Source organism: Varanus komodoensis, unplaced genomic scaffold (assembly GCF_004798865.1).
Source record: "Varanus komodoensis strain SLA01 unplaced genomic scaffold, ASM479886v1 scaffold15, whole genome shotgun sequence".
Taxonomy (NCBI): domain Eukaryota; kingdom Metazoa; phylum Chordata; class Lepidosauria; order Squamata; family Varanidae; genus Varanus; species Varanus komodoensis.
In genome coordinates, this window is record NW_025335440.1 from 19,563,132 (window position 1) to 19,587,177 (window position 24,046).

At 43.5% G+C, this 24,046-nt stretch overlaps 1 protein-coding gene across 1 annotated transcript in view; it reads right to left on the reverse strand.

Annotated features, from left to right (window-relative positions):
- Positions 1-5,170: 5,170 nt before the first annotated feature.
- The window catches only part of CCDC7 (coiled-coil domain containing 7), a 125,608-nt gene continuing 106,732 nt past the window's right edge, over positions 5,171-24,046 (reverse strand). The window contains exons 38-40 of the mRNA XM_044425013.1: positions 18,548-18,637; positions 16,196-16,303; positions 5,171-5,322 (exon numbers count right to left, since the gene is read on the reverse strand). Of these exons, the coding sequence (XP_044280948.1) occupies positions 5,171-5,322; positions 16,196-16,303; positions 18,548-18,637 (350 nt within the window). The remainder of the gene's footprint in view (positions 5,323-16,195; positions 16,304-18,547; positions 18,638-24,046) is intronic.

A 24,046-nucleotide genomic window follows, 5' to 3' on the forward strand; every position in this document is an offset into this window, starting at 1 on the left:
AGCAGGTTCCAATGAAGGTAAGCGCCTGTGTCGGAAGAAGAGAAGATTTCTCGGTATTAATGCTTAGGCCTAGGTCATCCAATAAGGCACAGGTTGTACGAATAGACGCAAGGAGTCCCTCCCTAGACTGGGACACTAACAGCCAGTCGTCAAGGTATGGGTAAATCTGTATGCCTTGGAGGTGTAGGAAAGCACAGACAGGAGCCATACATTTGGTAAATACCCTCGGACCCGTGGCCAGTCCAAAAGGCAAAACTGTAAACTCATAGAGATGGGGTGCAACAGCAAAACAAAGGAAACGCCTATAACTCGGGTGGATCGAAATGTGGAAATAGGCGTCCTTCAAGTCCAGTGAGGTGAACCAATCCTCTTTCCTTAGCAACGGCAAGATATTTTGAAGGGTGGTCATCCGAAACTTTTTCGGTACAATAAATCGATTCAGGTTACGCAAGTCCAAAATTGGACGTAAACCACCATCCCGCTTCGGGACCGTAAAGTATCTGGAATAGAATCCGTGAAGTCCGTCAGATGGGAATACTTGACGAATCGCTCCTTTACAAAGAAGTTGATGTATTTCGTCGAGCAATACCGGCGAACATGATGTAAACTGGATCGGACTTGATGGAGGAACGATGTTGAATTCTATCCGATAGCCGTGCTGAATGATGGACAATACTCACCGATCAGATGTGATGGACTCCCAAATGGGGAGTCAGCTTCAGAGCCGATCCCCAGATGAGAGGGGGGTGGTTATAGAAGGAATTTGAGGGATGGTTCACCAGTCCCATCAACGCTGCCTCCTGTCATCGAAACGGCGGTGGCCTTGTTGGTAGCGTTGTTGGGGCTGCGGACGGCGGAGCTGCTGTTGTTGCTGCTGACAGTGCTGGGGCTGTTGTCTTGCCTGGTAAGACTGCCTGTAAGATGGGCGATTCCATGACCACTTAAGTCTAGTCTGGATCTGGATCTCCATCTTGCGTGCCGTTTTTTAGTTTGTGGTCGGTGCGGGAATGGAAAAGCCCGGACCCGTCAAAGAGCATTTCCTCTATATGGTGCTTGGTTTCCTCTGGAAAGGTGCAGTTTCTAAGCCAGGCATGTCTCCGGAGTGAAACTGTACCGACCAAGGCCCTCGAGTCTGTGTCCACGTGGTGCCTGGCTGTGGACAACTGCTGAACAGCCACCTGCATTGCCTCCTTGATAAGGACCTTAGCCAGGTCACCCTGGTGGTCCGGGAGGGTCGAGGCGACATTGTGGAGGCGCTACATGATGAAGTACTGGTACTTTGCCAACGTCGCCTCTTAATTCGAGATCTGCAGCCCCAGGCCTGAAGCAGCGTAGACTTGCCTAGCCAGGGAGTCGATCTTTTGGCCCTCCTTGTCTTGTGGTGCCGTGTGCCCTCTTGCCTCTCTGCCCTGGGAGGACTCCACTATGACCAAGTTCGGCTTGGGGTGGCAGAGGAGGAAGGGGTTATCCTTCTCCTGAACCCGGTACATAGATTCATACCTCCTGGACATAGGCTGAGGGTGGGAGGGCAAGTCCCAGGGCTGCGTCATCGCTTGCCGAAGGGTGGTTATGAGCGGCAGGACAATCGATGTCGACTGCTCCCCACGGACGACGTCGTAGAACTTGTCTGTTGTCGGTCCCGGACGCTGGATGGCGTCGATGTCGAGGGACTGGACAAGTCTGGACATCAGCTCCACAAAGGACACGTGAGATTCGTCCGGTGACACAGGACCCTGGGATGTCACGGCGACGTCTGGGGAGGTTGAGTCAACCTCCGAATCGTCAGAATCGGCACCGTAGTATGGTGGAGCCGATGACAAAGACTCCACTGGAGAAAAGGAGCAGCTGCTTCCATCCCAAGGGGATTGTGGAGATACACGTCTCGGGTCCGAGGGATGTGGTCAGTCGCGAGACGGTGGAGAGGACCGACCCCTAGGAGCGGGGTAATATCCTATGGAGAGTGGATCACCCCAGGTATGATAGTAGGGGCGACACCATCCCTCCGAACGTTGCTCCACGGAGCGGCTCCTCCGACTCCCAGACAGGGACATCCCTACATCCACTTCCACAGTGGCAGCGGGCATGGGTGTAGGCAACCTAGCCCTAGGGGGAGAGTCCTGAATTTCCCCATCAGAAATCGAGCCCCTTTGCAGAGTTGGAAGGGGCGCAGATGGGAGGTTGGCCACACGGCGCGGGGACTCTTGAGGGGTAACCCGCATAGCCTCCTGAAGAACTGGGTCGGGTGGTGTCAGTACTGTGAGCGCTGCCAGTACCGAGAGCGCCGTCGAATCCGAATCCCGCTGACGAGGACGCTCCGAGTCCCTCGGTTTCTTGGAAGGCTTGGAGACTTTCTCCTTCCTGGCCTTCTTATGGCCTGCCGACTTCTCGGGTTCGGCATGCTTCCACTTCTCATGCTTCTTTTTGGGGGAAGCAGAGGGAGCCACCGTAGCAGACGCGCCTTCATCTGAAGGGCATGAAGGTGGGGCTACTGAAGCAGAGCCAGGCTTTGGAGCAGAAAGCAACAGGTCAGACTGCATGAGAGCCCGATCCCAAAGGAGCTTCCGGAGGTGGTTTTCTCAATTCTTCCTGGCCTGCTTGGAGAAGGCCAGGCAGTGAGCGCATTTATCGGTCCTATGCCCCTTCCCCAAACAAAGGAGGCATAGGTATGCGGGTCAGTTGGTGACATTTCTGACCCACACTCCGCGCATTTGCAGAAAGCAGCTCGCTGAGCCATCGCAGAAAAAGGAAAAAGAGAGAGATAGTGCAGAGGGTAAGTATATATTTTTGGTTTTTTTTTTTTTTTAGATAGATCAAAAGAAGGTAGAATGATAGAGAAAAAACTACAGGAACTATACGAAGCAGAGACAGTTAACTAACAGGAATAAGGAGAAAAAACCAGGACTATAGAATTGGAACAATCAAGAAGAAAAGGCTAACAAGTAACAGTCAGAGCGAAAGTCGAAAGTGGCACGAGGCACAGTGAACGGCGGTTGCAAAGACTGAACAAAATGGTGGACGCTTCGCTCTTTATAGGCCACGGGGGGAGGGGGAGCGGAGCTTTCTGCCAAAAACCGTTAGCTGGCAATCTTCCAGCCAAAGGCACTGCACAAGCGCAGCACCCATATGTGTGATGCACAGAGGCCATGACGAAGAACCCTGTGATGTAGGTTGGGCAGAGAGTCACTGACTGATACAAACTCACCCAGTGAGTTTCCTGGCTGAGTGGGGACTAGAATCTGGATCTCCTGAGTCCTGGTCCAACACTCTAACCACTATAGTACACTGGCTCTCAACATCCAGATAAAGATGAACTGGATAATAGATGAAAATAGAGAGAGAAATTCAAAATACAGAGTTTTTAAAGAGAAACTAGTGAAGCATACATGTCATAATGTAAGAAGATACAGGGGTGGGTTAAGGAAGATTGAAACCATCAGAGGAATTTAGACTCTTAAAAGAATACACGCAAAAACATTTCAAGGACAAGTAAAGAAGTTTACACAGAAATTTTTCTAGAATATTATAAGTTGAAAACTGGAATATTAAAAAATGTGTACAGTAACTTTTGTGGAACATAAGGACAAGTGTTAGAATCAGGCTTCTTAACAACTTCTGAAAAAAAGGTTATTGACAATTTGTTTTTGTCAGTTGCCAGTATATGAAAATGTACTCACAGAACAATAGAAACAACTAATTATCATAAATATTTAACTATTAAAATGTTCTACAAACTCTGATTTGTTTGTTTTTAATTTTATTCATAGCAGCATCAAATTATCCGCTGGGTTCCTGGAAAAGTTAAATAAATCTGAAGTCTATCTTTGTATACACAATTAACTCATTACTTACAAAGACTGTTAGTTTGTTGCTGTAGTAATTGATGCTGTGCAAGTTGTAGTGCTTGCTGTAGATTTGCTCTATGGGCTGGAAGTAGATTCTTGTTATAGTCTAGTATGTTTTGCATTGAATACTCAACTGAAACAAAGAATGGCTCGATTAAAAAAATAATATATTATTAAACTATTAAAATACCCTGTACATCCAAAGTTGCATATAGATAATTGGTGTTGCATTGGCTCTAGGGTGGCCAGGTGACCTACTTAACAGAGGACAGTTCTTTATTTGACAATGCCCTTTACTGAAGGAATGCTCAGTTCAAAGATTTAAAAAATGGTTTTAAACCCACAAGAAACCATAAGAAGGGAGAGCAGAAGTTTTAAAGTTTCCTCAATAGTTAGCCCCTCATCAGCAAAGTCAGCAGGCACACAGTCTTCCCTATTATAATAAGATGCACTTCTATTTGTAATTGAAGTATAGGGGTTATTTCTCAGTTCATAGCTAAACATATAAATTAGCATATTCAAGTTTTATATCACCCTGTATCCTGTGTCCCCACCCTCCTTTCTTGGCAGTGCATATCTACAGTTCTGGCAATAATTGGCCACCCTGAATCAGTTAGGTATGCGGGTCGTTACATGCATTTTGTATTGTCAGATTGGACAGTGTTGATTGTTTATCTCATGGGAGGTTAAATTCTGCACAGTTTGAAGGATTTCCTTCCCCCAAAGCTCATGCCATCCAGCAGGGTCTGCTGATAATCTGTGTAATATTTTCAGGAATATTACACAGATTATCTGCTAGCAATAGCTTATCCAGCTTAACTCTAGATCCAGCCTCATATGTTGAAAAGTACAAACACACAGGTTGGTGCTGAACAGAAGGAATCTTGTAATTAGAACCTCTCTATGCATTTTAACATTTTATACATAGAATCAAAATTTCAGCTATTCTGACTAGAACATTCAAAATCTACTTTGGAGGAGTCTTTCTCTGGAAGTATAATATTCTTCTAAATATAATAATAATTTTATATTGTAAGCTGTGCAGAGATGAACCATAATGGATGAGATAAAAATATCCTAATAAATAAAATAAAATAATAATATATCTCTGGTATCCATTTGTCCCTGAGATTTCTGAATGCGACCATTTAACTTCAAAATATATTGCTGCATGAGACTATGCTTAGTATAATATTACTTTTTCCTTCCGAACTCTACTATCTTTTTGACAAACATTGTAACTACTCCCTTATTCATGGCCTAAATCAGGAACTCCATCTTTCATTCACACCTCAAACCATCTTCAACTTTCCCCAGGACAGTAATTTTTACTTACTAGGAAGTTTGTTTGCATTTACTTCACGTTGTATAGGACTAACCAACAGTGGAAAAGATGGTTGGTTCACTGTTGATTGCTGGTAGTAATTTCCTGGTAATGGTTGCATAAATTGCCTTTTAAGTGCTAGCTCTATTTCCTTTTCTGCAAGGATCAAGTTTGAGACACAGCAAACAGCTAATTACACATAAATCCTAGCAACTGGCAGGTTACAACCAATAAAGCCATCATGATGCCAAGTAATCTAGTCTTACTATAGGAAAAAAAGGCTGAACAATAATGGACTCAATGTGTTGGCTCCAGGACCTTCCTTCCACTGAAAGAAATGTTTTACACACAGAAGATTCCACTGTCTGAATTTGGAGGTTCCCTTGCCCTCCCTTATGACAGGTAATGCCATTCACCAGGGTCCCCCAAGCCCTTATGACATTTTCAGGGGGCTGGAGGTCCAGGGAACTCCATTTCCCATGGGCTAATTCCATGGTTCTAAGCTTGTTTGTAATGGAAGGCTATCATGTTGCTTTATTATACATATTTAGAGCAGAAGTGCACAAGCTTTTCAGGCTCTAGGACAGTGGTAGTGAACCTTTTAGAGATCGAGTGCCCAAACTGCAACCCAACACCACTTATATTTCGTAAAGTGTCAACACTGCAATAAAACCTGAGAACTGAGGTTTTAGTTTAGAAAAAACAACTCACAGCCAGTCCAAGCAAATATATATATATATATCCTTGGCAGTGCACTGACCAGCCATGCAAAAGCTCAGACAAGTCACGGCTAATGAGTCATAGCGCGTGATGTCATCGCCTGGCATCGCTACTCCTTTCCAAGCATGCACATGGCCCCCATTGTGTGCTGTTATCCGATGCTCAGCTGCCAGGGTGATGCTGGGGTGCGTGCGTGTGAGCACACACACACTAGGAACAGCACTTAGAGTACTGAGAAGGTAGTACTCTAAGAACCCTTGGAGACTAGATGCCAGAGTGTGTTGCCAGACCCACTAGCTTCCACACTGAGGGATGGTGTAACAATATCTGCTAGAAGACGATTTGGCTACCATACTGATAGTTCTCTGAGCCTCTTCTGAGAAGTAATTTAGCAGCAATGATGGCTCATACTCTGGCAGTGGAGAGGCTGTTGTAGGGCAGGGTATATGGAAATCACAATGAGCATACCTTCACAAGGGGCACTGAAAGGCCATAAGCCATTAGGGAAGAAAAGAAATAAAAAAAAATTACAGAGACAAGAGAACAAGAAGATAGAAAAAAGATCAGACACACAGACAGACTAAAGAAAGTGTAGGAAAATCCTTTTCATCCAAGAAAATGAAACAATAGAGAAAGTTCCCAGAATGGTGAAAGAAAGCTGAGGGAATAGGTGAGACTCTGCCTGTGGCATGCACAGTGAAAGAAGGTTCCCACCAAAATGTCCTCAGCTACAGAAATTTCTCGAACAAGATTTTGAGCAGCTACAAGGCCCGTATGCATGATGCACAGAGACCATGAAGAAAAATGTTAATTCTGCAATGTAACAAAAGAAATTTACCAAACAATGTGATAATTTATGCTTTGCATCTTAATCCTACATATCTTTATAAAGGCATATAACTCACAAATTTAATCCGGCTCAAATAAAAATACGTATACGAATACAGGCTTACTAAAGTTTTTTTCCTGCTTCTCCTTGGCTGAAGTATATAATTCTATTTCTGTTCTTTGACTTGGTGAAATACTATCAGGCTTGAATTTTCTAACCACTACATTGATTGGAGGAGAGAAAACACATACACATGAAAGTATTAATATGCATTTTTTTCCTTTAGGATCTACTATACACTCTTATCTGAGAAATGATTTCCTATGATGGCCAGCTGGATCCTTAGACCCAGAAAACAAGAGAATGCAGCAAAAAAGCATGTGTTGGAGGACCAAACTGCAAGTGTACTTAAACTACTTTTATTTTGAAGAAAAAACACTTTGCACATGGGGTAAGGGAGATAGCCAGGGAGAAGATTTTTTTGGTATGAAATCCCAAATTAAATGGAAGCATGTATTGTTATGTAAGGATATAAGAATCTGGATTTGAGTTTACAAAGTGAAAAAGCCCAAAGTCTGTCAACATGTCATGGAAATAGTCTTCACATTTGCTTATAAAATTTTGAATTTTCCTCCTGTGCTACTATAAAAAAAATATTTCAACATTCAGAGGGCTGATTCCTATAGGACATTTTCTGATTTGGTGTGAAAACCTAACTATAATGCCTGAGAAGAAATTTCATATGTTAACTACACCTGACTGTATTAGCAATCCTATTCTATTTTAAAACATTAAAACACACTCTCAAGAGTACTTTATTGTTCCACATGTGTTTTAATGAAAAATGGGGATTCTACCCCCTCAGATGTTTAGTGAAGTCATGGGGGAGATGAATGGAGAGATCTACCATCTCTAGTTAATCACAACCTAAGCTAGATGTTTAAATCAAAAAACTGTATAAGAGCCTTGAGTGTTTCTGAGCAGAGCTCTTCTCTGCAAGACATAGCACATCTGTCCAATTGGCTGATTGGCTTATTTGTTTTATATTTTGCCTTAGTTCAATGCTTACATATCTCCCACTCAACATTGTCCTCCAGTGCTTTAGTATACCATCATGGGGAGAATACTCGTAAGCCCTTGAATTCAGAGCCTTATAGTTATCCGATGCACAATAGGAGGGACAGTGGAGGAAATATTTGTTTTCCGCCAGTCTTCCCATTGCATTTTTGCCAGATGGCCATTTCAAACAGGAGGAGGAAGAGGCTGGAGGGACTTCAGGATACCTTGCATTCTGGCCACTCTAGTCTCCTCCCACCTATCCAAACACCCCTCTCCCTTAACCCCTCTCCAAAATTCTTTTCCTAAGCAAACAGTACAGTTGATGTAGATCTTTTGGTGCTAGCTGCGAGAGGGCATGTGAAGGAGTCCAAAGCAGAACATCGTTTCCGGTCTGGGAGCTGGGAATCCAAACTGTCCTACAGAGCTCCAAATTCCCTTTCCAGTGAAAACACTACAACCTAAGCACCAAGTATATTAAAAATGTACCTTAGTACAAAAGAAATACATACATAAATTAAACTAGCAACAACAAAGCAATATCAATAGGGGAACTTAAAGGTGATCTTAAGGGTCTTAAAACATTTAATTTGAATTTAGTACTTTAACTGAGAAATAAAGACTTTCACTAGCTGCTGAAAGGATTACTAATTAGGCAAACCTCTGAACAACTGACAATTTTACAATTGATGAGCCATCACTAAAAAGTAATTTCTGTGGCAGCCCCCACCAAAAATCATTTTCCAGAAGAACCCTGAAAGGGTCTCTGAAGATTACCTTACTGTAATCTTACCTTACAGATTACTGTGGCCCAGTAATGCATCAGCAACCACTGCAGATGAAAAAGCCCTAGCTAATCCCAGTCATCAGTGTTGCATCCTATTTTGGGACAGCTATGGTTTTCAGACCATTGTCAAACCTCACAGTAATTCAGACAGGATATTTTCACAGCACAAATTACTCAAACAAATATTCTGAATTAGGGAGGAATAGACTGCAACTTCTTAAGGCACATGTCATGGTCAGATCACTTCCTGGTTAGGTTTGTGCTCGAGAGCGACTTCTCCCTCTGGAAGGGTGCGGACCCAATTATGTGGGTCCGCCCCCGGAGCCGGATGGATCCGGAAGGATTCCTGAAGGCCCTGGGGGAGTTTCCAGCTGACAAGACAGGTGCTCCTGTCGAGGCTCTGGTCGAACTGTGGAATGGGGAGATGACCAGGGCTGTAGACATGATCGCTCCTAAACGTCCTCTCCCACCAGGCAGAGCCCGCTCTTCCCCTTGGTATACTCCTGAATTGAGGGCAATGAAGCAGGTTGGGAGACGACTAGAGCGTAGGTGGAGGAAATCACGAGATGAATCTGACCGAACACACTTAAGAGCCCACTATCGGGCCTATGTTGTGGCGGTGAGGGCGGCGAAAAAGAGATTCTTTTCCGCTTCCATTGCCTCCTCACAATGCCGTCCGGCAGAGCTCTTTCGAGTGGTGCAAGGCCTGGTTTGTCCAGGTCCGAAGGAAGACCTGATTCCACCCTCAAAGGCCCGCTGTGACGACTTTGCCAGGCATTTCAGGGAGAAAATCGCTCAGATTCGGCACGAGCTGGACACCACTATTGATTCAGAGGTTTCAAAGGAGACACCAACGCTGCCATCTGGTCCAGATTTATTGGATGAATTTCAGTTACTGAGGCCCGATGACGTGGACAAGGTGCTTGGGCGAGTACGTCCAACCACTTGCCTTTTGGACCCTTGCCCGTCTTGGTTAATAAATGATTCCAAGCACGGGATTGGAACCTGGATCTTGGAAGTGGTTAACGCTTCTCTGAGGGAGGGTCGGGTGCCTGCCCCTTTAAAGGAGGCAGTAGTCCGACCGGTCCTGAAGAAGGTGTCACTGGATCCAGAGATGGCCACTTATTATAGACCAGTGGCCAACATCCCGTTTCTGGGCAAGGTGTTAGAGTGGGTGGTGGCGGGACAACTCCAAGCACTCTTGGATGAAACTGATTATCTGGACCCATTGCAGTCCGGCTTCAGACCCGGGTACAGTACTGAATCTGCCTTGGTCGCCCTGTACGATGACCTGTGCAGGGAGAAGGACAGGGGGAGTGCGTCCCTGTTGGTTCTCCTGGACCTCTCAGAGGCTTTCGATACCATCGACCATGGTATCCTTCTGGATAGGCTTGCAGGATGGGGGGTCGGAGGCACTGCTTTGCAGTGGTTCCGCTCCTATCTCAATGGCCGATTCCAGAAGGTGGTGCTGGGGGACTATGGCCCTGCACCATGGCAGCTATGCCATGGAGTACCGCAGGGGTCCATTTTGTCCCCTTTGCTGTTCAACATATACATGAAACCACTGGGAGAGGTCATCAGGAGGTGTGGGCTGCGGAACCATCAGTATGCAGATGATACCCAGCTCTACCTCTCGTTTTCCACCAATCCAGGTGAGGCAGTGGCTGTGCTGAACCGGTGCCTGGCCGAGGTAATGGGCTGGATGAGGGCCAATAAACTGAAGCTCAATCCAGACAAGACGGAGTTCCTGTTGGTGGGCGGATCAGGCTTTGGAGAGGGTGAATTGAACCTTGTCCTGAACGGGGTTGCACTCCCTCTTAGGGACAAGGTCCGCAGCTTGGGAGTGCTCCTCGACCCGGAGCTTTCATTGGAAGCTCAGGTAACAGCAGCGGCGAGGAGCGCTTTCCTCCAGCTTCGGCTGATTCATCAGCTGCGCCCCTATCTGGAGAACGACTGCCTTGCGACAGTGACACATGCGTTGGTGACTTCCCGTCTTGATTTCTGTAACACGCTCTACGTGGGGCTACCCTTGAAGACGGTCCGGATACTTCAGTTGGTTCAAAATAGAGCTGCCAGGCTGCTGACGGGGACTGGACGTTATGTTCACATGACTCCAGTTCTCCGTCAGCTTCACTGGCTTCCCATTGAAGTCCGGGCCCAATTCAAGGTGTTGGTGATGACCTATAAAGCCCTAAACGGCTTGGGTCCTGGTTACTTGAAGGAGCACTTACATCCATATATGCCCAGCCGCCCCCTGAGATCGGCAGGAGAGGCCCTTCTCCGGGAGCCCTCCGTGCAAGAAGTTAGGAGGGTGGTTATTCAGAGGAGGGCTTTCTCAGCGGTGGCGCCTAAGTTATGGAATGCGCTCCCCTGAGAGGTCTGCCTGGCGCCATCGTTATTTGTTTTTCGGCACCAGGCGAAGACCTTTTTATTTAAGCAGCATTTTAAATGTTAATATTATTGAATTTTATCCGGCCAGGGCGGCTTGTTTTATATTGTATGTTTTATATTGTATATTTGTATTTTGTTTTAATGTATATATTTTAAAATGTTATTTTAATTTATTGTTGTAAGCCGCCCCGAGGCTTCAGCGAATGGGGCGGCATAAAAATGTTTAAATAAATAAATAAATAAATGTACTGCTACCATACAGATGGGAGGGGTAAGCATCAATTCCCTGGCTAAAACTCTTAAATGTTTCCGAAGCTGATTATGAACAAGCACAGATTCTATGGGTGTGGATATAGCAAACACAAGGAATGTGCATATTTCAGATATGCCAGAGCTGCATTAACAGAAACATATTTGTGTTGGAGTCAAGCTGAGCAGCTTAATCACTAGACATTATCATCATCTTAATTTATGAGACACCTCTCTCTTAAAAATTCAAGGCAACATGTAACAAAAATATTAAAAACATGAAAAATGCGAAACAATTTATGACTATTTCAATAAAATAGTAAAACATGATATCTGAAACATCAGAACAACCATAACCAAAGCAATTCATTTAAAACAAACCTATCATAAGCCTGACAACAAAGGAAAATCTTGCGCTGATGCCAAAGGAAAGAAAAGGTTGCTGCCACTTGTTTCTCAGTGCTGATGCTGTTATTGTTAAGTATTTGACTGAGCAAAAAATTGAAAATAGAGTTTTTGTTGCTGCTTGTAATCTTTTGTTCTATTGCTTAGACTTTTATAAATGACACTTAAATTACCTTGGATATGGTTATGCTAATTATCTGAATATCTAATAGTCATTTATATGGAAAAGAGACATTCTGTTTTAGACTTCATATTGCTATCCCTCCCTTTAGGCCAGACTAGGTCTGCATAGAAACTCACAATAAAATTCATACATAGCAAAATAACCAAGCTTTAAAACACACCCTAGTAATGCAAATGAGGACAGACTGAGAGAACTGGGCATGTCTAGCCTCAGCAAGAGAAGACTGAAGGGAGATATGATAGCAACTCTTCAAGTGCCTAAAAGGCTTTTACAAAGAGGACGGACAAGATCTCTTATTCATTCCAGAGTGCAGGACACAGGATAACAGACTTAAAAGAAGCTACATTTAGACTAGACACAAGGAAGAATTTCCTCACTGACAGAAAATTACGACAATGGAACCTATTACGTGAGGAAGTTGTGGGCTCTTCCTTGCTGGAGACATTCAGACAGTTTCTGGACAGTCATATTCTCCTTATCCTCTTGTCACAACTGCATTTCCCCCCATTCTTCTGTAATATACTATCTATGTTGGAAAGGACCGAAAGAATAAAGAATACTCTTGGGAGTGTGCATAATACATTATACATAATATTCTGTACTTACCAGGTGGTTTTGTTATTTGTATTTGCAGTTCTGATAATAATGGTTTCAATTGTTGATCTGATGATTCAGTTATACTAACTCTCATTCTTCCTTGTGCACTGTCTCTCCTTGCTTAGATTGATTATTCATACATGTTAGGGAGAGAATTAAAAATGAACAAAACTGTCTAATGTGCATCTTCAAATAAAACATTGTTACATTTATTTATTTATTTATTTAAGATATTTGTCCTTTGCGAGAGCCCCAGGACGGCTTACATAAATTTATTTATTTTATTTATTTATTTATTAAAACATTTTTATGCCGCCCCATTCGCTGAAGCTTCGGGGCGGCTTACAACAATTAGTTAAATAATTATAATTAAAAATATAAACATTAAAATAAAATACATACAATATAAAATAAGCCACCCTGGCCAGATAAAATTCAATAATATTCACATTTAAAATGCTGCTTAAATAAAAAGGTCTTCACCTGGCGCCGAAAAACAAATAATGACAGCGCCAGGTGGACCTCTCTGGGGAGCGCATTCCATAACTTAGGCGTCACCACTGAAAAAGCCCTCCTCCGAGTACCCACCCTCCTAATTTCTTTCACGGAGGGTTCCCAGAGAAGGGCCTCTCCCACCGATCTCAGGGGGCGGCTGGGCAAATATGGATGTACGTGCTCCTTCAGGTAACCAAATAAAATTCCAAAATACATAACAATAAATAAATTGATGACCCACTCTGGCTGTAATTAAAATATGGTAATAAAATTCAATATTAAAACTTATTAAAATATTGATTAAATAAAAAGGTCTTAACCTGGCGCCAAAAAACATATAATGACAACAGTTATAGCAGTCATTGAACATGGATGCAGCCCCTTCAAAGGAAAACTTGTACCTTCAGAGGTCCCACTGCATGTCCCTATCTTTGATATGCAGTGGGAAGTAAGGGAGAAGTTGGGAGGGGAAAAACTTGTTTAAAAGGAAGTAAGCTTAGAGGAGCAAACTAAAAATGCTGTTTTACTTCCTCCATGCCGGTAGGGCAAAGTAGACCCTCTGCAGGACAAGATCCAAATATCTACTCTGTGGTTATTTCCAGAGATATATACTGTCCTTGAGATTCTGAATACCTTCTGGAGGTCACAGGAAAATACCAAAGTGGCCCAGTTCAGTACTAGAATTCAGAAGGAAGTCAGAGCAGCAATTAACAGCTGCACCTCAGACATCAAAGAAACCACATAACAAATGGGGCCTTCGGAAGCTCCTTGGAGCTCAGAACAGTATCATGTAGTATGGCTGTATGCTAGGGCTATGAAAAGCAGCATATCAAGAGACTGAATGCAGAGGTGATTTAGAATTAAAGAGGTGAAAGCCATGAAGTGGAATTGCAGGAGAGTACAATAGTGAGATTGGAATATTCAGATAGACATGTTTGGAAATACTGCATTTGATTAGATGTTAGGGGTCATGTCAGTTCCATTTGTAACTGATCTGTTGCAGTCATTAGGTAATGGACATGCATATGACAGTCTTAGTTTTTAGACTTAGTTTGACCCACATGTGGATCCAATGCTAGAGGCCACTGCAGTTCAAGTATCGAGTGCCACTGGCATTAGAACAATTAGAGTCTTTTATCCCGCTTTTATTCCACTGAGTAGTATGGGTTTAAAGTAATGAATTCCTATTACATATAATATAAATATTTGTGCTTATTCTTTTCTGGAACTGGGAGAGGTGGAAATGCTAATGTTCGAAAAGCAAGCTATGAAAGAATGGAAATGAACAGTGCTTTGCCTGGAAACAATTAAGAAAGAGGATAAGCTGTGGCAGCTACTTGTTTTTTATTCATTTTGAGATAATCAGAGGCAAGTCTGAAGTTTCAAAATGAAGAAAACATGTTATGCAGCTTTCAACAAACTGACTTGTTAACAAAGGGCAATTTGATCTTAGCAAATTTGATCTTTGCTAATTTGATCTTAGCAAAGAGCATTCATTACTAAATTAAGCTGCCAAAAAAATATGGAGTAGACTGGGGACACAGTTTGTTCTCTAGTTCTGAACGGCATGTACAAGGGTTCTTCTTGTTCCATTCACTTGGTAATACTGTAAGTCTAAATAGCTCAGTGGCAAGGGAGGAGCTAACCACACTATTATCAATCTTTCTCTGGTGTTGCTCAGGATTAATTTTTAGTCTCTCCTGATCCATGTGCAATGTTGCTTGCTGCACACAGTCTATTTTGCTTTCCTCCTGCAAAACTATCCTCTTCCTAGAACTCAGTAGCAAAATAGCAGCAGTTGGTCCTGCTGTTGCCAAAGAACCTTTGGAGCCACACTTCTAAATACCTCCCAGTCAACAAACAGCTTCCTCTCTGCCCTTGTAGCTTTTCTGTGGCCCCACTTGCAACTGGCTTCTCTCATTCACTCACCCTTGCTATATATATCAGAAAGAATACAAAAAGACCATCTCCCTTTGTTTATATTGCTGAGGAGGCTGATGAATAAAACAACAGATAATAGCTGTAAAGGGGAGTTGCTGCAGGGAAGGACGAAAATCTGGAGTCAGGTTTTTGAACTGAGGGAAATATTCTGCCTCCTAGTCTTTTTAATTGAGGTTTTGAAAATTGCTGTGTTGTGGGTTGCCAGATAAATAGGGAAAAATTCTGCTTAATTTTCAGAAAAAGACTCTTCAGAGGGTCTCTGACTTATGGGGAATAATGCCATCTGCACATTCAACCTTTCTGTTAATTCCTTAGGAGGGACAGGCTACTCTTCATTAAGTGGAAAGAGAAAGGCATGATTTCTGTGTTCAGGTATACAAGGGGTACATGGGCTCAAGGCATCTAAAAATAACAAAAGATCACCAAAGGGAGAGAAAGCAGCAGTCTGACATCCTTCATCATGCCTGGATTCACTTGTCCTTTATGCTACCAACTACCACTGAAGGTGACTTCAGAAGAACAAAAAGCAGCAGCCAATTCATGACCTGCCAAACCTCACAACCAAGCAACTAAACTAGTTCCTGGATTTGTTTTTTCATTGCCCTCCATTTCCCATTTTTGTTGTGCCTTTTGGATTGAAAGTCTGTTATTTCTTAACTTTGTAAGCTGCCCTGGAAGTCTGTTTGACTGAACAGTTGCAAAAAAAGTATTTCAGCTTTATATTTATTTAAAATATAAGTTTAAATCAAAACCTTAAATTAAAAATAACAAAAACAAATCAATCAGGAAAACAATTTTAAACCAGTCAACAGATATCCAGTTAAGATCTCTTTCAGCAGCCAATCATGCTAAAGCCTGTCTGAATAGAATTGTCTTTGCCTTCTAGTGGAAGGACAATAAAGAAGCAGTCTAGCTTACTTTTATTGGAAGGGAGTTCTAGGTCTTGGGAGAAGTCTCACAGATGGTCCTCTCTTCTGTTCCTACCAAAAGTGCCTCCAATGGCCATGAGATTTAGAGGAGGGTCTCCTCCAATGATCTTAAAACCCTGGCAAGCTCATATAGGAATAGGCAGTCTTTCAAGAAGCCTGGTCCCAAGTCCCAATCCCAAGGGCTTGGTTTCACACACTTTTCAAATATAGTTCTCTGTTACAGTAACCTAATCAGCAATCTGAAGTAAACATGCATTAGTGTGGTCAAATCAAGTATCTCTATGGACTTGCAAATGTACTTCTGAGCATCCAGGTTCAAGGCTTAATCCAAGAACACACCCACCTGGCAAATCTATGTTAATAAGTATCTATGGGATTTCCAATTATCTGAATAAAAATATTTATATCTCTGATATGTACATTTCTTCTACTCTGAAATTTCTTACCCATGTATTTGGGCTTTTCAATTTTCTGTATTTCAAAAGCAGTTTGTAGATCTTTTATATTTGCTTCTAGTTTTGCTGCCAAAACCCTTTGCTTTGCTATTTTCTCATCTATAACGACAAAGCAGATAAAAGTGGAGAAACTATTTAAAATTGCAGTTACTAATTTTATTTCTGATTATGTTTGGCCACAGCCAAACCTTTCTAAAGTTAACCAGATTATATGAAGCAAAAACAAATTGTACAAGAAATATCCTCAGCATTCCAGCAGATAAAGACCAATCTCACTTAGTATTATCATTTGTACTACTATTATTAGTTGGCTTATTTAATTTCTATATTGCCCAATAACCAAAGTTCTCTAGCAATATTGGCTGCTATAGAACCAATAGCAGCAGACAAAACACAATAGATACAAAATACAAGTAACATAAAAATACACCAGAAACTTTAAAAGCCAAATTAAAAACCAAATTTTAAATGTTACAATAGTTAACACAACCCTCAAGACCTGCTGAACAGCTGACAGAATGCTATTTAAAGGTGATTAAATGCTCTGTCATAGAAAACTTTCTTTACCTCACACCAAACTGAAAGCAGAGTTTGTGCCACATGGCCCTCAGAGGAGAGCCTATTCCATAACTGGGACAGGGGCGGGGCACAACTGAGAAGGCCCTCTTCCTTATTGCCACCAACTAAGTCTTTCTTAGAGGTGGCAGTCAAAGGCAGGCCCCAAATCTTGATCATAGTGTCTAGGTAGATCATAGCTGGGAGAAATATTCCATCAAGCTGTCTAGGGCTCTGTAAGTTAGAACTAACACCTTCAACTGTGTTTGGAAACATATAGGTAGTCTTTATAAAAAGGACAGAATTAATGTCAGATGTTCAGAACTTCTAGTCCTTGTTATTAGTATGGTTGCTACATTTTGCACAAGCTGCAGGCCAACCTCATGTACATTACATGGCAGTACTCTAGTTTAGAGAGTACCAGAAATCAAGCTATCCCACTACAGATAGGGGTATGCTGGGCTACCAGCCAAAACTGGTAGAAGGGACTCTGAGACAGCCACTGAGACTACTTGAGCCTCAAGTGACAAGGATAGCTCAAGGAGCACCCCCAAGTCACAAACCTGCTCCATCAAGGGGAGTGCAACCCATCCAGAACAGGTTGCACTCCCCCTGAGAACACCCTCCACCCAATTAGAGGAACCACCCATTAACAGCTTCTGTCTTCTCAGGACTGAGCTTCCAGTTTGCTATCCCTCATCCAGCCCATTGTCACATCCATAGCCTTACCTGTTGATGAAGAAAAAGAAACAGACCTACATGTCATCAGCATACAGATGGCAACACACTCCAAAAGTATGGATGGCCCTCTAATTGATTTCATGCAGATTCTAAATAGCACAGGAATGTGACTGACCTCTTAGAAATCCCATACTGGAGAATCCACAGAGTCATGTAATATTTCCTAAGTACCACCTCCTGGGCCCGACTATCTAATCAGGAGTAGAATCACTGCAAAGCAGTAGCCCTCACTTCCACCTCAAACAGTTGCCCCTGAAGAATATCATGGTCAATGGTATCAAAAGCCACCAGGAGTTCCAGGAATATCAATAGATTCACACTCCTCTCTTCCAGCATAGGTAATACCGGATAACAAAAGTCTTTCAGTGCCAAAAGATAGCCTGAAACCTGACTGAAATGGATCTAGATAATGAGTGACATCCAAGGAGTTTGGCTATCACTCTTTCAAGAACTTCTTGCCAAGAAAGAGGATATTTACCATTGGCCTAAAATTATTGAGATCTTCAGAAAAGACTTCTTCGGGAGTGGCTTTGTCACTGCCTATTTCACATGGCATGGGACCACTCCCTTCCATAAAGATCACGGGTCACTTCCCAGTCAGCTGTTTTCTCTCCACTAGCTTTTATTAGCTAAGAGCATTAAGGATATACTGCCTCTGGATATGAAGGTTCCATTCAGCTATTATGGATAATAACTGTTTATATAAATGTGAGTAATCTCCTTATAAACTCACATTATATTAATGCCAATAATCTCCTTTTAAAGCTTACTAAGACATATATATCTTGTGGTGGTGAATTTCATATACTAATATTTTATGCACTTTATGTCCTATGAGCTCTCTACTGCAGTATGTTACAAGAAGTTTCATCTGTATAGACTGCTCCTCATTTAAGATGATGGGAGGGAGGAGGAGGAGGAGGAGGAGTGCAGAGTCAGGTCAAGTTCTGTACTAGAACTTTGAACAGATATGAGTCCTTGTAAATGAGAAGCAAAATTGTAAAATGAGTCAATCATATTCTATTTTATGATTACTTTCAGACTTACCATCAGATCCATATTTTGCACTTAAAGCAGCAGCCTCTGATTTCAGCAAGCCTAATGGATGATGATCATCTGATACCTCTTGAATTGCCTCTAAGAAAAGGGTTTTGAAGAACTCAATACTGATTTACTTGGAAACATGTAAATTATTCCTGCACCAGAATACTCATGATTACACTACATCAGGAACCTGGAGGTCATTCACACACACCTTGAAACCCACCAAGGCTGCACTCCCTTCTTGCTACCACCAGCAAAAATGAGCAATTTTTCTTTTCAGTTTTACAGTTTAAAACAAGGTACAAGAGAAGCCTTGTTTTAAAAGCAAAATCGCCTTCCCCAGAGGCTTCAAAACTCCATAATTCTTTTCAATAACATTAATATGACTAAAAATGTTCAATTACAATTTACTGACTAGAGATTTTGGATTTTTTTAAATGGAAGAACATGTTGTCCTTTGCTTTTTGTGTATCCTGTATACTACCAAATTTAACCATTCAGGAACAGGTTTCTAGAACAGGAGGAAGGTGATTTCCTACTACCAAAAATGTAACTTTACTTTTGGAGGTTCAGTACACATTTTCTTCCCTATAGAACCTGCACCACAAAACAAACACCTAATTAGCTGAGGGGTTTGGGAAAGACCTCTTGCTTTAGGAAGATCCAGATCAGCCAATTGCTGCCTTGGCTACCAGAGCACCTCAGGGTTGCAGTGCTGGCCACTGTATTGTAGTTTGAGGCATGAGGCTTGGTTTGGATGTAGTGAAACCAAAAACCTAATTCTAAATATCTAATTCATGGCAAATTAAAAAATGTATATCATGCCAGAGTGTTCACTTGCATACCCCCCACCCCCAATATATAGTTATGTGTAAAGATCATGCAAATGTCTGTTTTGTCAAATGTGTATTTGTTAAACCCACTGCTAATCACAACTCTTCAGTGAAAATATATCTAGCAAAATAAATCTTTGCACAGTCTTCATAGATGGGAATGTGACATTATGTGCATATTTTGCAGCAGTATACACCTACGTAGGAAAACTCCAAATGTGCAACAGCCAGCTGTAAATTTATTGGTGGCCTTGGACAAGTCATGATCTGTCAGCCTACATTATTTTAGAAGCTTGGTGTGAAGCTGAACACTGTTCTGAACTGTCTGAAGAAGGAATAAGTATGATAAATCAATATCAATATATGTGTCTGCTGAAGTATTGGATCTGCATATTCAGTACATCTGCTAGCAAGTCTATGCAAGGGTCTTTTGCAAGGACATAACCACTCTTATAAAAACTCTAAACAAAAAGAAAGTTATTAGAGATAACATTTCGCTTACCATGCATGGAGCCCTGTTGAATAATTCCTCTTTTTTGCAGATCTCTGATACTTGATTGCAGGTATGAAAATAAATGCTTTTTTTGATCAAGGAATTCTTGTATTGTTTTATCTTTCTCTCCTTCTCCAAAAAAGAAAAACAAATCTTTACAGAACTATTAAATATTAAATTTAACTTCACATGAGGTGTCTCCATGCTCGTGTCATCTCCCTTCAATCACAGAAAGCACAGTCATGGAGGCACTCCATGTGATGAAAAAAGCCAGGTTGTTTACCTGTAACTGTTGTTCTTCGAGTGGTCATCTGTGCAGTCACACATAATGGGTAATTGCACCTGCGCAGTGCCTGTTGCTGACCAGAATATCAAAGCTTCGACGGATTTTGGCGGGAACTCCACACCCCTCCCCCCTGGTACTACATAGGGCGGAGTGCCCACCATTTTCCTCAGACTCTGGAGACCAACAGATTGCCCCCTAGCGAAGCATGCCATAGGCTAGAGTAGTCGATAGCAGAAGACTACTGTCCCGTCCTCCGACACCGAGTGGGGCCGCTGGGCGGGTTGTGTGACTGCACAGATGACCACTCGAAAAACGACAGTTACCGGTAAGCAACCTGGCTTTCTTCTTCGTGGTCTCTGTGCATCACACATAATGGGTGATTAGCAAGCTTAACTAACCGGACGTGGGGCGGTGTTGTCAGTGAAGGATGGATGAGAGGACAGCCCGTCCGAAGTAACAGTCCTGTCTGGCTCAAATGTCAAGTCTGTAGTGCCTGGTGAAGGTACAGGGAGTTGTCCACGTGGCAGCCTTACAAATGTCCAGTAGTGGTACGCCCGATGAAAAAGCCGAGGAAGCAGCCATAGCCCTAGTAGTGTGATCCTTGGAGGTGACAGGAAGATCCAGCTTGGCTAGCTGGTAAGCAAGCTCAATAGTCTGAACTATCCATTTCGAGAGTCTCTGGGCAGAGATAGCAGCACCCTTATCAGGATCGGAGTACCTCACGAAGAAGCAATTGGTCTTTCAGAAACTCTCTGTGTGCGATCAATAGTAGGCGAGGCATCACCGCACATCAAGGGAATGGAGGGATTTCTCTATCGGGGTGGACAGGGTAGGGAAGAATGCTGGAAGAACAATGTCTTGGTTAATATGAAATGCTGTAGCAACCTTAGGGAGGAATGCTGGATTGGTACACAGGACTACCTTTTCCTTGTGGAAGTTAAGGTATGGTGGGTCCACACAGAGGGCAGAGAGCTCGCTTGCCCTTCTCGCCGATGTTATGGCAACTAAGAAGGCCACCTTCCAAGACAGTAGCCTTAAAATGGTCGTTGCTAAGGGTTCGAAAGAGGCTTTGGTCAGTGCATGGAGAACCACTGACAGACTCCAGGTCGGTACCGATGGTCAGGTTGGAGGATGGAGATTTTGTAGTCCTTTGAAGAAGTGATGGATGAGTGTATGAGAAAACACAGAGGAACTGGACAGGGGCCCACAAAAGTGGGATATAGCCGCTATGTATACTTTGATGGAGGTAGGCTTAAGTCCAGACTGGTGCAAGGAGAGCCAGAAAGAGAGAATGTTATCGATGGAAGCCAATTCAGGAGCGAAATGATTGACTTCCGCAAAGGTGGTGAAACGCTTCCACTTTGCCTCATACAACCAACAGGTGGATGGTTGGAGAGCAGACTGCAGTATGAATTCGATTTCATGTTGAAATGGTGTAGTTCCAGAGGAGACCTGAGTGGAGTCGTTCGGTACCGACCGAGATTCCGATGTCAAAGGATGAGAGACAGGTATCGAAGCTGATATACTTTGTCAAACCCGGTGTGAGTGGTCAGGAGCAGTTAGTGCATGAACCACACGGTGAGATTGAGGGTTTCGAGGTTGGGATGAAGAACTGTCCCTCTCTCCTGTGTGATCAGATGAGGAACCTGTGGCAGACGAAAGAACGTGTGTTGGGACAGGTTGAGGACAGTCGAGAACCACGGTTGCCAAGGCCACCATGGTGTGATGAAGATGACCCGTGTTCGGTCCCAAGCAGCCTCTTCCAGGGTGTGGGTGATTAGAGGGATCGGAGGAAAGGTGTATAGGAAGGAATCCGACCAACACACCATCAAGGCGTCTCCCCGTGAGTTCGGACCCGATCCCGCCCTGGAGCAATAGGTCGCGCCCTAGAGTAGAATTGGAAGCTGTCACAAACAAGTCCAATGTCGGGGTACCCCAGCGGGCAAACAAGTCTTTGCAAACCTGGTCGTCCAATTCCCATCCGTGGGTTGACGACATCTTCCTGCTGAAGGTGTCCGCTTCTTGGTTGTCTACTCCTGCCAGATGGATTGCAAGGAGAGAGATTCCTCTGGGGATACACCAGTCCCAAATCTGTAGGGACAGGTGGGCCAGTGGTACCGACTTCGTGCCACCTTGTTTGTTCAGGTAGAAGACGGTAACTACGTTGTTGGAGGCTACCGGTATCGACTGATTCCGTAGAATGGGCTCGAAGGAACATAGTGCCTTGAACACTGCTAGCAGCTCGAGAAAGTTGATGTGGTTGGACCTCTTGTGAGCTTGCCAGGTGCCCTGTGTCCGCAGATTGGAACAATGTGCTCCCCAACCTGTGAAGGACGCGTTGGTATTGAGCAAAATGGAGGGCTGCCGCTGGTGAAACGCAATGCTGACGGCAAGGTTGTAGGTGTTCGTCCACCAAGTCAAGGTCTGGTGAACCGAGGCGGGGGGCGGGGGGAGGAGAAGTTGTCTCAGGGAATCGCGGAGGGGCTGGAACACGTCGTTGAACCACAGCTGGAGTGGCTGTATTCGCAGTCTGGTATTTGGAAGAGCAGGTTGCTTACCTGTAACTGATGTTCTTCGAGTGGCCATCTGTGCAGTCACCATATGGGTTCTGTGCCTGCGCAGTGCCTTTGGCCAGAAGATTAACAGCTGTTTTTGGCAGGAACTCCACTCCCCCTCCCCCCTAGCATTATATAAGGAGCGGAGTGTCCGCCATTTTCCAGTCTTTGAAAGACCGATGTTTGTTTTTATAATTAGGTTTGTCAGTATGACAATATAGCCCAATTCAGTAGTGGTACGACACATAGCAGAGCTCATAGTATCGAAAGAAAATAGTCAGACCACCCATGACACCAAGCGGGGTCGGAGGGTGGGTTGTGTGACTGCACAGATGGCCACTCGAAGAACATCAGTTACAGGTAAGCAACCTGCTCTTCTTCGTCGTGGCCTCTGTGCATCACACATATGGGTAGAATAACAAGCTTACCCCAAGTGGAGGAGGGAGGTGTCATCAGCGAAGGACAGAAGAAAGGACAGCTCTGCCAAAAGAGCAATCCTGCCTGGCACAGACATCGAGTCTATAATGTCTGGCGAAGGTACACGGGGTAGCCCAAATGGCCGCCCTGCACACATCTTCTATCGGGACCCCTGATGCAAAGGCCGAAGAAGCAGCAACAGCTCTTGTAGAATGACCTCTTGAAGTAGATGGCAAGTCCAACTTAGCTAACTGATAAGACAGGACAATTGTATTTACTATCCATTTCGAAAGACGTGAAGTGACTGGACAGCCTCGGTCATGTTCCAAATATTTCACAAAAAGTCTACTGGAACGCTGAACAGACTCAGTCCTGGACCTATAAAAGGCTAAGCAACGACGAACGTCCAGCATATGTAGAGATCGCTCTATCGGATTTGATGGGGTTGGAAAGAATGCCGGTAAAACAATCTCCTGTTGCATGTGAAACGAAGTAGTGACTTTCGGAAGGAAAGACGGATCCAGCCGAAGAACCACTTTTTCCTTATGAAAATTTAGAAAAGGGGGGTCTACCCGAGGGGCGCAGAGTTCCGAGGATCTACGGACTGAAGTCATTGCAACAAGGAAGGCAGTCTTCCGTGAAGCAAGGCGTAGATCCATCGTCGCCATGGGTTCGAAAGGTGATTGAGTCAGTGCTTGTAAAACCACCAAAAGACTCCAGGTGGGCATTAGAGGTCTTATAGTTGGATGCAGATTACTCAATCCTCTCAAAAATCTTTTAATCAGAGGTTGAGCAAAAATGGAGAGACCATGCATAGTTCCCTGGTAATGTGAAATCGCTGCTGTATAAACTTTTATGGACGAAGGTTTGAGTCCAGACTGATGCAATTCAAAGAGAAACTGAAGGATCTGTGAAACA